The sequence below is a fragment of the Saccopteryx leptura genome, chromosome 1 (genome assembly GCF_036850995.1).
Source record: "Saccopteryx leptura isolate mSacLep1 chromosome 1, mSacLep1_pri_phased_curated, whole genome shotgun sequence".
Taxonomy (NCBI): Eukaryota; Metazoa; Chordata; class Mammalia; order Chiroptera; family Emballonuridae; genus Saccopteryx; species Saccopteryx leptura.
In genome coordinates, this window is record NC_089503.1 from 382,353,725 (window position 1) to 382,367,037 (window position 13,313).

A 13,313-nucleotide genomic window follows, 5' to 3' on the forward strand; every position below is an offset into this window, starting at 1 on the left:
AGCCAAGATTTGTACCCCGGCAGGTTGAGTTCACCCCCTCACCACACCACTTCTAGTCCGTGCTGATAACTGTGTCTGTGTTTGTTGAGGTCAATGTCCGCCTTCAGGTCCCCAGAGAGAGGCGGCAAAGTAACGGGCCCTCCCACGGCCTGCCTGCCTGCCTGCCTGCTACTCCCCGGCCCTCCCGAACTGACCGGAGCCCTGGCCTGTCTCCCCTCTCTCCTGTCGCAGTGGTGGTGATGCCCGGCAGTGGAGTGCCCCGCCAGCCCCACCAGCAGCTCTGGGGACCCATGGCCATCTTCCTCCTAGCGTTGCAGAGATGATGAGAGCTGCGTGCCCCCCCCACCCCGCCCCTGGCACACCAAAGTGTCCGCATTGTACCAAAGACTGACCCCCGCCTGCCGGGGCGCCCGGGGCGGGGCCGGCCCACCGGGAGGGGCCTACGTTGGCTGCAAGGAAGAGCAGAGAACAAGGACGGAGGTCCGGCGCTGAGGCCCTGCAGACAGTCGTTCAACACACGCACACACTCACACACCCACACTCACACACACAGGTATATTAAAGCACAAGTTTCTATCCGACCTGCCAGCCAGCACCTTCTTTACTGCAGAGATGAGCGACTCACCGGTTGGTGTCTGCCACCCCAGGGACCTCGGCACCACGCAGGCCTTGTCCTGGCTGCACCTGTGGCGTGTCTCTGCCCTCACCTGGTTCCTAACTTAAGACTAAGTGAGCTCCAGCCCTGGGGCTTTACCAGAAACGGAGCAGATGCGACCCTGCTCTTGACCAGACTCTGGGACTCCCTGGGATGGGGGAGGCTGGAGTCACTGGGGGTCAGGGGGGACTTTGTGAGCTCTGTGAATGTCCCTGTGCAGAAGACAAGGAAGGCGAGGCACCTGCTGCTTGTAACTGTGCCCAGGACAAGGGCCAGAAGGTGGAGACCCGGGTGACCCAGATCCTAGGACCTGTTCCTGGGACGTCATATTTACCACCTCCTGTCTCCTTTGAAAGGACCCAGCATGGGGTCTTAGGCCTGAGCAGTCTGAAGATCGACAGCTTCCCCCACCCCCCATCCCCCACCCTCACCCCAGCCTCTGGATCCCTGAGAGCCCAGCGCCCATCCTAGCAGGCTGGCCTAACCTCAGCCCCCAGTTGCGTCCCCGAAGAGCCAGGGGAGTGGTGGCTAGGCCATTTTCTGGGGTGAGGCTTGACTCTGAAAGGGGCAGAGGAGTCCTGCTTTCACAATTTCGGGTCCCCATATCAGACGCTGAGCTTGGGAGTGGAATGGAGCCTCCGTGTCTTACATACTTGGCGGGAGGGGGTACCCTGGAGGGGAGGGTGTGTGGGGGGAGGCTGCCCTGCCCTCCTCCACTGGAGCACTAATGGCTGTGCCCATCCCACTTAGGGCCAGTGAAGGAGGAAGGGTTTGTAGAGCTGAGATGAGGTTGGGGCAGTTGCTGGTCACCCTGTTCCCCGGAAGCTGATCTCATGGCCCCGGCTGTGAAAGGGCTCCCTGTCCTCAGGTCCTGGTTTGGGAGCCTGGATTGGGCATGGTGGGATCTAGACCTCTCCTCCTCAACATCACCCCTGAGCCCCCACCCAGCTGACCGTGGGAGAGAGGAGGCCAGGCCCCTTCCAGGATGAGTCCTCATGCACGTGTGCATGTGGTCATGTGTCTCTGTGGGTGTGGGTGTGCGTGTGCGTGTGTGAGCGTGTGTATGGGCCCGTTTGTGTCTGTGTAGCCCTGTGGGTACATCTGTGGGCACGAGTGTGTGTTAAGATGAGTCTGCGTGTGCAATAAGACGTATCTGGCCGTGAGGCTGGGTCTGCACCTCATCCCTGTGAGGGCCTGTGTATGTCAGCGTGCACGTCCATCTTCCTGAGTGACAGGAATGCTTGTGGGGTGTCCTGGCCAAACAGACCACTGCTAGCCCTAGGTTGTAGCCCCACACTGCCTGCCACCCACCACCTGAATCTCTACCGTTCATCCCCCATGGATGACAAAGAGCTTACAGACGACCCTGCTGGAATGCAAGCACCTTTGGATGGGGCTGTCACAGGGCTTCTCCTGGAGCATTTGGTGGGGACAGCTGCAGGGAAGAGGCAGCCATGCCAGGTGGCAGGCGGGGAACCGAGGTGAACGCTGCCCGTCTCACCGCCCTGCCAGGCCCGTGTTACTGTCATCACCAACAGCTGGTGGGCCCTGGGCCCGGGCGTGAGCAGGGTCTCCTGATACTCCACCAGCCTGGCCCAGCCAAGGCCTCCATCCGAAACGAGTGGCTCCAGGTTCCCAGAACACGCTTCCATCACGCCTGCTGGGTGTTGTTCCTTAATTGTCCCATCTGTGCAGGGTCTTTTGTCCCAACTAGACTGTGAGCTCCTCTGAGCCTTCCAGCCCTCTCCCTACCCCCTCCCAACCTCATGGCCGGCACAAGTGGGCCTGTTCTGGAAACCGCTCAGCGGGCCTTGCCCTGTGGGAAGGAAGGTGTAAACCAGTGCTTCCCAGCCCTGGCTGCAGCTTAGAACCTCCAGTGTCTTGAGAAAGCACCAATGCTGGAGTCCCACCCCGAGGTTCTGATTTAATGGGACTGCTGTGTGGCCTGGCATCAGAAAGGTTTGGAAGCTCCTCAGGAGAACCCAAGAGCGGAACAGTGGCCTGTCAGCTGCCGGGTACGTCCTCTGTGCCCGCTAGGGTGGCGCTGAAGACCCGGAGGAGAACAGCCCCGAGTGCTTCCGGCCTTTGACTCTTCCTGTCCCCTGCCCTGGCTGCTCCATGGTGGGGACCCTTGTCTCCGCTGTTCACCTCCATATCCATAGGGTCTGATGCACAGAAGGTGCTTGACATACGTCAGGTGAGCAGAACTGCACGTGTGTGGCCCCTGGGTTTCTGATCCAGAAAGAGGGGACCTGGTGACATGGACAGAACATGCAAGGTGAGGGAGTGACAGGGGGCACTGCTGGAGGGAGGTTGCAGCGGGCCAGGGGCAGCCCTGACTTGGGGGTGACTAGACCTGGGCTAACAAGGGGAGCCTGAGCGAGACGCTGAGGTCCCTGGTCCTCGTGTGCAGGTAGGTGGGCGAGGTTGGTGTGTGCGTGTGTGTGTGTGTGTGTGTGTGTGTGTGTGTGTGTGTGTGGCTGCAGGCCCGCAGGGACGCGATGTGTGCTGGACTAACAGCGTGTTTGTCGTGTGAGTGCCTGGGGTGTGCCCGCGGCGTGTGTCTGTGTTACACGGAATGAGCGCCTCTGTGTGTCCCTGGGTGACTAGCAGGCGTGTGCTTGTGTGTGCCTGTAAGTCGGCACCTCTGTGCCAGTGTCGCTTGCATTGCGTGTCTTTGTGTGCCTTCGGGTGTCAGCGTCTGTGAGTTGATAGGTGGCCCAGGAAGACCCCAGCCCGGGGGAGACAGGCTGGCTGGACCCAGCGCATCTCCCCAGCGGCCGCCGCCCTCTGGGTCAGGGTGGCTGAGGCATGTTGTGGCCTTAAAACTGGGAGTCCAGGGTCAGGTCTCAGGGTGTCAGGGTCCCTCCACTCCAACCCCTCCAGGCTGGTGTCTGTGGAGAAAGGGACTCCTGGGTCCCGGTGCTGTCCAGGTAGGAGAGGGGACACCTCAGCTTGGCTGTCCTGACACTGGGACTATTGGACAGCCACCCGGGGTGCCGAGCTCAGCCTGCAGACCCAACCCCTCCTCCGGGGACGCCCCTCCCCCCTTGCCCTCCCGGGGACAGCCCTGACCCGTCTTTCCCATTCATCCTCTTTTCTCCCTGTGCTCTCTGCGAGAGCCCCTGGCTCAGGCTGTCAGCGCTGGGATGGGCCTCAGAGGTCCATGCTCCCCTTCGTGCAAATGAGGAGGGTGAAGCCCAGAGGAGGGCAGGGACTGACCCCAGGTCACATAGCTTAGCTAGTGTGCAGCTAGCCTTGGAAGCCAGGTCCCATAGCCCCGGGGTTGTCACCCCACTGGCCACCGCCCCTGGAGCCTCCCACCAGGTAGCAGTGAAGAGCTTGGTCACACTGCCCTGGCTCTGGGTGCTGGGACAGACGTTACAGATGTTCCTGGGTCCTGCACTGGGAGAGGTACCATCTCCCTGTCCCCCATTCTGTCCCTGTCCCCAATTCTGGCCTCTCACCCCAGGCCATAGTCCCCCCGTCCCGACCCCTACAGGTCAGGCCTGGGTGCCACACGGAGGCTGCTGCCCTCTGCCCACACTGGCTGTGGCTGTGCCTGCGCCCCTGGCCTAGGCTCTCGGAGAGAGGGACTGTTTGCCCTCCTCTCCCCTCCGTCCTCACACAGGCCTGGGCTGAGAGTGAAGGTCATTGTGTCCTGGTGTCCTCATCCTAATGACCAGGAGGGCTGGGGGGGGGGAGGCAGATCCTGGTGTTCTCTTCTCCCTGGACACTCATATTTCCAGGGTCTGTCCCCAGGAAGCAGTGGGTGAACCTGCTCTGAAGAGTCCCTGTAGGGACACTGGTTGAGGTTCCGGGTTGAGGGTGGCCCCTTCCCGCTTCCCAAGGCAGGGTAAGCCCCCCTCTCTGTTAAGCCAGGGCTCTATCTGAGCGTGTGTGTGTGTGTGTTGCTGGGGCAGAAGGACCACTCTTTCCTGAGGATCCCTTAACCCTTTGTGCTGGAAGGGACCATAGAGTCCATCTGATCCAGTGTCCCCACTGTACAGGTGAGAAAGCTGAGGCCCAGAGAGATGGCACTTGCCCGCCCTCACCCTCTTTCCCTCATGTCACCTACATTCATTTCCCAGGATCCCCACTGGAAACACCCTCCCTCCTCCCGGCATCACCCCCCCCCGCCACCCCCGGCCACCCTCAGAATCGCCGTCTCAACCCCCACCCTGCCCCAGTGTCTCCACACCCCTCCCACCCGGGGCGGCCAGCTCACCAAGGCCTTTGTCCCCAACCCAGAAGAAAGGGCAGGGGAAGCAGAGGGCCGCTCCAGCCCTGAGGCCTCACGGACTTGGGAGAGAAGCCCTTCCCCCTCCCTCACCCCATGCCCAGGCCCACCCACTACCAAGGTCAAAGCACAACAGGAGACCCTCACTAAGGGGTGAAAAGTACCGGGGTTGTTTTAGTCACACGACCCCGTCCTCACTCCTTTGCCTTGCTCTGTCTCCACCCCAGCCTCTGTCCCCGCCTCTGTCTCTCTTTCACCCCAGGACCCCCTATGTAAACTCTAGTTGCGGACGCGGTTATTTCAATAAAGCTGCAGTGTTCTAGTGCCCCGGGTCCGGCTGTGTGTGTTGGGGGCAGGTGAGGGGGCGAGCAGGTTGGGCCGTAGGGCAGGGGTGCAGGGGAGAGGCTGGGACTTCCTCTCCGGCCTCTGGGGGAAGCCCTTTTCCTCTTTGGCACCTGCTGTCATGGATCCAGTTGTGCCACCCGGACAGCGGGACCTGTGTCCTGGTCTCCAACCCAGTGAACCCTGATGTCCTCAGTCATTTGTTCCTCAACAAATGCTAGTAACCAAATGCTGCCTCCAGAAGCTCCTGGTTAGTGGGGGTGATGCACACTGAGCTAATAACACACAGGGAACTGTATCATGGATACAATTCGGGCTGGGAAGGAACACTGATACTGTGGAAAAAGGTCAGAGGAGGTTCTTATCTGGGTCGGGGCTTTAGGGAAAATTTCTCTAAAGGAGAGACATTTAGGAAAGACTTAAGAGTGATTGGAGTTAGGCTACTGAGGCAGAAGGGAGACTTCCAGGCCCTGGCCGGTTGGCTCAGTGGTAGAGTGTTGGCCCGGCGTGTGGAAGTCCTGGGTTCGATTCCTGGCCAGGGCACACAGGAGAAGCGCCCACCTGCTTCTCCACCCTTCCCCCTCTCCTCCTTCTTTCTCTCTCTCTCTCTCTTCCCCTTCCATAGCCAAGGCTCCATTGGAGCAAAGTTGGCCTGGCTGCTGAGGACAGCTCCATGGCCTCTGGCTCTGACCGCAGTGGAGCAATGCCCCAGATGGGCAGAGCATCGCCCCCTAGTGGGCATGCTGGGTGGATCCCTGTCGAGTGCATGAGGAGTCTGTCTGAATACCCCCCCACCGCTTCTAACTTCGGAAAAATACAAAAAAAAAAAGGAAAAAAAGAAGGGGGACTTCCAAGCAGAGGGAACAGAATATGCAAAGGCCTAGAGGGGTGAAATAAACTTAGAAGCTTCAAAGAAAGGGGAAGAGGACAAGAAAGAGGAATAAAGTTGGTCAACCTCTTGTATTAACTTTGCCCCTTCCCTTCCTGGCTTCCAAGCCATGCATCCCTTCCCACTCCACACTCCCACTCCCCTCATAGTCTGTGCCCCTGTCCTGGGCCCATGACCCCACTCTGCACTCTACCAGGGGCTGCTTCCCCTAATCATCACCAGTTAGCTGCCCACTTGCCCCCAGACCATACTGTGCCAACCATTCCCTTTCCCCCAGACCTCTCAGAATCCTAGGATTTCAGGTCCTTCAAAGTCACTTATTTCAACCAGCTACAACTATGCTTTCCTGAGGAGAAATAGCTTGCCAAGGTCATGGGAGCAGGCCGTGATGAGAGGCAGGCACTCCCCAGGCGTGAGTGACGGGAGCTGCAGAGAGATCGGGCAAATGACAGGAAGAGAGTCTTCCGTGTTGCTCAGTTACAGTGACTCGGGGAGGTAGAATACACAGTTTCATTTTCCTGTTCCAGATGTGGAAACTGAGGTTCAGAAAGGCGACAAGACTAGGGGGTCCCTACCCTATCTGTGTCAGCTCACACCTTGGGTAACTTCTTGCTGTCACACCTGGGATTTCTCTTCTAGAGCTTGGGACCCACCACTGCGTTGGGTTGGCTGATTGGGTTCAGGGAATAGAGATCCACTCAAGCTCATTCAAGCACAGGAGCATTACTGTGAGGCTATAGACATGTGATGAGGGGGCCAGGTTCTCCCAGAAATCCAAACACCAGAGGTGTAACAGGGGTGGGTCTGGGACCAGACAGGGAGTCTAGACTCAAGGTAGCTTTAGGAGTTTATGGCCCCTCACCAGTGGCAGAATAAAGATGGCCACAAATTCTTTGTTATTCTTCCTTTAGAGGGGAAGCAATCTACTTCCCTTCCCCTTGAATCTGGATTGTCCGTAGTCACTTGTTTGGTCAATAGGATGTGACATTCTGTGTTGAAGGTGCCTGGTAGTTTCAGCTCAGGCCTCTTGGAATCTTCTCTCCGGGAACTCTGAACCACCACAGTGGATGTCCGGCTCCCTGAAGACTGACGTGCTGGAGAGGCCACATGAGGGCTCCAGTTGACCGTTCCGGCTGAGCCCAGGCTTCCAGCCGTCGCCCCAAAGCGCCACACATGGGAATAAAGCCACCTCCAGACCAGCCTCTCCACCAGCTGAGCACTTCTGTCCATGCCACACACAACAGCAGAATCTCCCAGCCAAGCCCAAACTCCTGACCCACAAAGTCATGGGATTTCATCAAAACAATGGTTGTTCTAAGTCCCCGAGGCTGGGGGCAGTTTGTTAACAGAGCAATAGGGAAGCACCCTGGCGTGACGAGCCACCCTCCAGCCTCTGCTCCGTTTTGCCCACGCAGCTCCTCTCCTGACTCATGGTGTCCCCTCCTTCAGGACTTCAGCCTCCCCGGGACCACGCCCTCTCCAGCTCCAACCCTTCCTCATAGCCTTCCAGGGGCAGCTCCCAGCACTCAGCCACCCAGACTCTCCAGCGAAAGGGCCCGTTGGACTGGCCCACCACGTTGTGCCCAGTCATACATATGTCACTGGGCAACCTGTCGATTGGCTGCCCTTGGGTCAGGTGCCGCCCTGATCCAATCAGCTGGGTAGGGGGAAGGGGTCATGGATATAAAACACAGCGACTTGGGGACTGCTGCTTCTAGAAAGGCTGAGGGGGGGCCCACCTCAGAGGGGCAGGGGGCTGGCAGGCTCCACAAACGTGCCTCCTTGGTTCTTCCTTGTGCCCCCTCCTCTGTGACCATCCACGGTCAGGGGCACAGTTGTGCAGTGCGTACACCATGACAACGACCCCGTCCAAGCGCAGGTCCCTATGGAAACCGTGCAGGTAGGTCAGGTAACTTACAGGAACAGAGACTTGCATTACTCACCATGACTCAGATGTTTTTATTTTCATGTGTACAGATGAGGAAACTGAGGCTTGGAAAGGTACTGTGGTTACCCAAGCTCATAAAATTAGGAAGCAGGAGAACCTGGCAGTAGATCCAGATATTTGACTCCTGGTGCAACCTTCTTCCCGCAGGAAGGCTGCTTTCCTGCCTCCCCCTAGGGGGCGCTGTGGTTTTCTCACCCCACTCCCCCACCCCCCCCCCACCCCTGCGCCCACGGTGGGGAGAAGCAGGGCCTTTTCCTGTGTGGCCCTCCCTTCAGATGGAAATTGTCCCTGGTCCTAACTTTCTATTTCTAGCTGCCTGACCTTTTTGCAGATGTCTTTTGTTGGAAAGGGACTACAACACCTTTTTAGAAAGAGGCTGGGTATAAATACATCCAAGAAAAAAAAAGTTGAAAGTCTTCTCCTTGAGGCCGCCCCGACCCCGGGTGCAAGCATCTCTCTGCACACACTGCTTCTGGAAGGAACCCCTGCTCCCAAACTCACCTTTCCCGGGCATGCCGCCCTGCCAGCACCCACCGTGTCCCCCTGCCTTGGGGACAGTTTGGCAGCTGCAGCTGCCCCTGAATGGACAGCCTCCTGCTGAAGCCATCAACCTGTCTCTTTAGCAATTTTGGTCTTTAAAAATGTTTTGAGGCCCCGGCCGGTTGGTTCAGCAGTAGAGCATTGGCCCGGCGTGTGGAAGTCCTAGGTTCAATTCCTGGCCAGGGCACACAAGAGAAGCAACCATCTGTGTCTCCACCCTTCCCCTTCTCTTGTCTCTCTGTCTCTCTCTTCCCCTCCCACAGCCAAGGCTCCATTAGAGCAAAGTTGGCCCGGGTGCTGAGGACGGCTCCATGGCCTCTGCCTCAGGCGCTAGAATGGCTCCGGTTGCAACAGAGCAACGCCCCGTAGTGGGCATGCCAGGTGGATCCCTGTCAGGCGCATGCAGGAGTCTGTCTCTCTGCCTCCCTGCTTTTCACTTCAGAGAAATACAAAAGAAAAAAAAATGTCGTGAGTGCCCCTCCGTTTGTCTTGGGCCCCAAGAGGTTAGTTAGGTCAGCGGGAGCTCAGCCGGGATCGGGGAGGGGGTTCTAATGAGCATTTCGCAAGGCTTCCTGCCATCTACGCCTGCTGTCTGAGGTACAACCCCCCACTCTCAGCGTCTGTATCGCCAGAACCACCCACCAGTTCACTTCCAACTGCGAGGTGCTGGGCAGTCCAGTGAAATGGGAGGCAGAGAGGCTTGGGGCGTCTAGGGTCCACGCAGAGGGAGTCTCTGCTGCCACTGAGAGACATCCATAGTACAATGTGGGAGAACAAAGGCAGATCTGAGAAGAGCACGCCTCTGACTGTCTCACCACATTACAGAGATACCGCTGTGCGCATGGGAGTGAGTGCGTGTTTTGAAGTCTAGAAGATCATCCTCTGGGTTATCTGTAGTCATCTCCGTGGTGGAATTTCAGATGCTTCTCACTCACGTGTATTCTTTTTAATAACCAGGGGGGGAAAGAATCTATTTTCTTGAGAAAAAGAAAAGGCCAGAAGTCATCAAGGACTATAGATTAGAAATAAAGGTCACTTTCTGTTCTTAGCATTATTTTTATAACTACATATCACAGAGATTGGGAAAGGGCTTAGAACTTAGACCTTGAAATCTTTTCCTGCTGATTTAATCCAATAAAAGTGCTCAGACAATTGGGATGAGGAGAAGAATTGGGTTGTGCTGATCAGGGATGAGGTGAGGATATCAAGCGACTTTTGAGTAAGAGAAATCCCAAGGAGAATAATGCTGTTTCCAGAGCAAACTGTGACATTGGAGATATGCCTGACACGTGCGTGCATGAGTGTGTGTGTGTGTGTGTGGAACAGAGAGAGCACACACACATGGGAGTGTGTGTGCGTGCCCCCTTTGGGACTCCTGTGGCATGGGCAGCCCCCGGGGGGCCCTGGTGTCTGCTTCCCTGTCCTGAAAGCGGGGCAGTTAGTTAGTGAGGTCTCCCGCCAGCTCAGGTGAGTGTGTGGGCGGACACAGCCAAGGTGGGAGCCAGGAGGGCTGGCCTCAGCGGCATGGTCCGGCGAGGGGGGGGGGCAAGAACAGTGTTTGGGCCCTTTCCAGACTCCTCCCCCCCCCCAGCAGGCAGAAAGCCCCTCGGAAACTCTCAGACCCTTGACTAGAAGCATCCAGGCCTCTGCTGATCTCTGCCCCAAGATGAGGTCCTGATTCTCTGGAACAGGGTGAGAAAGGGGCCGGGGAGAGGGCGTGAGGCACAGAGTCCGAGCACTGTGAAGAGGGACAGGGACCCCTGGATCCAAATTCTGGTTTGTGACCTCAAATGAGCCAGCCCCGTCTGGGCCTCATTTCCCCAGTAATATTGGTGGAGGGGATGGGAAGCTTTGAACTTGAAGGTTCTTCCAGCTCTGGGAGTCAGTGAAATGAGCGGTGGGTGTTCTTAAATAATGCAGAGGAAGGGACCCCCACAAATGAATAAATGGCAACCTAGTGACATAGCCTTGTTTCTGCTTCTGTTTGTGTGTCTGTCCTCCTCCCTAACGCTGGGGACCCCCACTACTCAGACCTAAGTGGAAGCTAGACAACATGGCTCCCTCTCTATCTCAATCCCTGAACCAGCCTCTCCCCCACTAGGAGGCAGGCAGGTGGCGGAAAAGGCAAGACTGAGTCTTAGCGGGGCGCCTGGGGCAGGGTGTGGGTTGTGGGCGTGAGGCGGCCGCAGAAGCCGAGCCTGGCGGGCGAGGGGACCAGCGGGTGTCAAGCTCTGGGCTCGGTGCCCAGGGGCGGGCAGCCTGCTGCGCGCCAGCAGCGTCAGCCACGGGCGTCTGGCTGAGAGTCCTGAGACAGGGGGGTCTTGGCAGGTGGGGTGAATGTCAGATCTGGAGGCAGAGCCAAATACAGCGGAGGAAAGGCCAACAGTCTGCAAGCAGGATGGCTGCAGGTCTGGAGATGCCGCAGGGAGGCGTCGGGGTGGAGTCGTGGCAGCTCCTAGGATGGGGGCCCGAGGGAGTCCTGCTCGCCATCACTCCGCAGGGGCATCGAGACAGCCTTCTCCAATCTGGCCCTTCTATCCTGGCGGTGGGGCGGCCCATTAAACCTAGAAGGTTTCCAGAGGGTTGCTGGCCAGCACTGGACACCAGCTCCAGGAATAAGGCTGCAGGTGGGGGCTGTCCTGGGCCTCACCCCCTCCTCCCTGGGCCCAGAAACGGGGGCAACTTGGGATGCAGTGGGGGGTGGAAAGTCCCCGTTTCCACTCCCTAAAATGAGACTATGGGGTCCTCTTCTTTGTCTAAAACTTGAGAGGCAGAGAAGATTCTGGATGGATCAATCAATCTTCCATCTCCTCAAGCCCCACAGGACTCTATTCCCCCGAGGACTCCGCTGGGAGGCGTGTGCGGCATCCTGGTGACTTCTGGCCTGTGGAGTGGTGACTGTGGGTTTGGGGCAGAGGTCCCGGTCTCTTCCCTCAGTCCTGATCCTTGACCTCTGGTGAGCGGCTCTGACTCTGAGGAAGTGATGCCCCTCCTCCCTGCTTTGACTGCCCCTGCCCCAGAGCTTGCGTGGCACAGGGCCACACCTTTAGAGGCATCCATACATTCTCTTCTCCCCTAACTGTCACCATGGGAACAGCAAGGCTGGCAGAGGTGTCTGTTGCCTCCAGACCTGAGCAGGGCCCAGCCCCTCCTGGCTGGTGAGAATCGAGTTAGTCTGAAGATGTTGCCACGGGTTTCACCATTGAGGGGAACCCCTGGCCACCTGGTCCAATGGCTGGCCAGAGTCCTCCCTGCAGTCTTCCCCCAGACCTGCTTGAACTGTGCCAGTGACCAGAAGCTCAGCACTTCGCAAACACGTCATTCTCCATTGGCCAGCTACTGTCCCCTTCCAACCCTCTGCATCCCGTGTGATTAGGGGTGGGGGGGTGAGGCTGTGGCAGAATGGGGGTGGGGGCTCTGTTCTGCGCCCTCAGCATTCCAGCACGGGCTGGGGAAACCCACGTTGTCACTCCATGGAGGCCATGGCTTTGCCTTGAGAAGTAGTGTAATGCCCAGTGGGAGGGGCACATACTTGGGTCCCAGAGTCTGGTTCTGGTCCCAGCTCTGCCTTGGACTTTCTTTTGTTTTTGTGTCTGGACCTCAACCTTCCAACTGCAAAATGGAAGGAGTTTGGAATGAATGATTTTCTTAGGGCCCTAAAGCTCTGACTTTCAGTGCTCTGTGTTTTTCTTTGTTATTAAGGTGAAGGATTGGACACAAGGAACCATCAATAATAACCAAAAGTGTTTTTGTTGTATCTCTGGGTTAGCAGAAGATGGATTCCTGCAACACTTCTTTAGTCCAAGGGCCACTGCCTACATCTAAGACCCAGTAGCTTCACCGTTCCCACAGGCCCTGCTCAGATTCTTTGACTTGACTATGCCCTGTTCCTTTTTCTGGGAATGGCATCCTCTTTTGGCCAAGGTGGATTTCCCTTTCTCCTCCACTGCCCTGTGGGTCATCTGCCCAGCATCTGGCTGCCCTCTCCATCCTGGATCCATCCAGTCTGTTCTAGGACCACCTTCCTCACCACTTGCCCTGACCTCAGGAACTCTGACCTTCTTGCCTCTAAACTCCAGGAAAATTTCTATCCCTTCCTCTCTGCTATCTGCTTCTCCCTTCCTGGATCCTGACCCTGGGAGTTCCTACTACCAGGGCAGGGAAGGACATAGCTGCACTTTTACCATATAGTGTTCATTTGTTCATTCATTCATTCATGCATTCAGCCCCTTAGTCACTGGGGCAGACACTGTTTGTTACTAATCTCATAGTCACTCCCTTCTTTTTTGCCCTCGTCCTGCTTTAGAGTTTGAAAAACTGAGGCCACTCATTTCTCAGCCTCCCTTGCTGCTAGAGTTGGCCCATGTGACCCAGTTATGACCAATAAGATATAACAAAGTCTGCTGGGGCTTTTCCTCCCTATGGAAAGAAGGAAACTCTTACCACTCTGGCCCTCACCCTGATTCTTGCCCAAGGGCATGATCATGTGAGGTCACAATGTCTGAAACAGAAGTAGCCATCCTGTGACCGTGAGGCAGCAAGCCCAAGAATAAAAACCAACACTCTGAAGATGTTGGAGCGAAAAGGCAGAATGAGCCTTCATGAGTTCTTCATGAGTGCCAAGCACTCATAAGAAACCAACCCCTCCATACTTCCCATTCAGTAAATAAAGATCATAACAGTTAAAGCTTATAAATGA

The 13,313-nt window shown here is 57.1% G+C and overlaps 1 protein-coding gene across 1 annotated transcript in view; it reads left to right on the forward strand.

Moving 5' to 3' along the window:
- MDGA1 (MAM domain containing glycosylphosphatidylinositol anchor 1) overlaps nt 1–5,220 on the forward strand; it is a 61,496-nt gene extending 56,276 nt beyond the window's left edge. Inside the window, exon 17 of the mRNA XM_066359507.1 lies at nt 232–5,220. Within this exon, the coding sequence (XP_066215604.1) occupies nt 232–323 (92 nt within the window). The 3' untranslated portion in view covers nt 324–5,220. The remainder of the gene's footprint in view (nt 1–231) is intronic.
- The last annotated feature ends 8,093 nt before the right edge of the window (nt 5,221–13,313 follow it).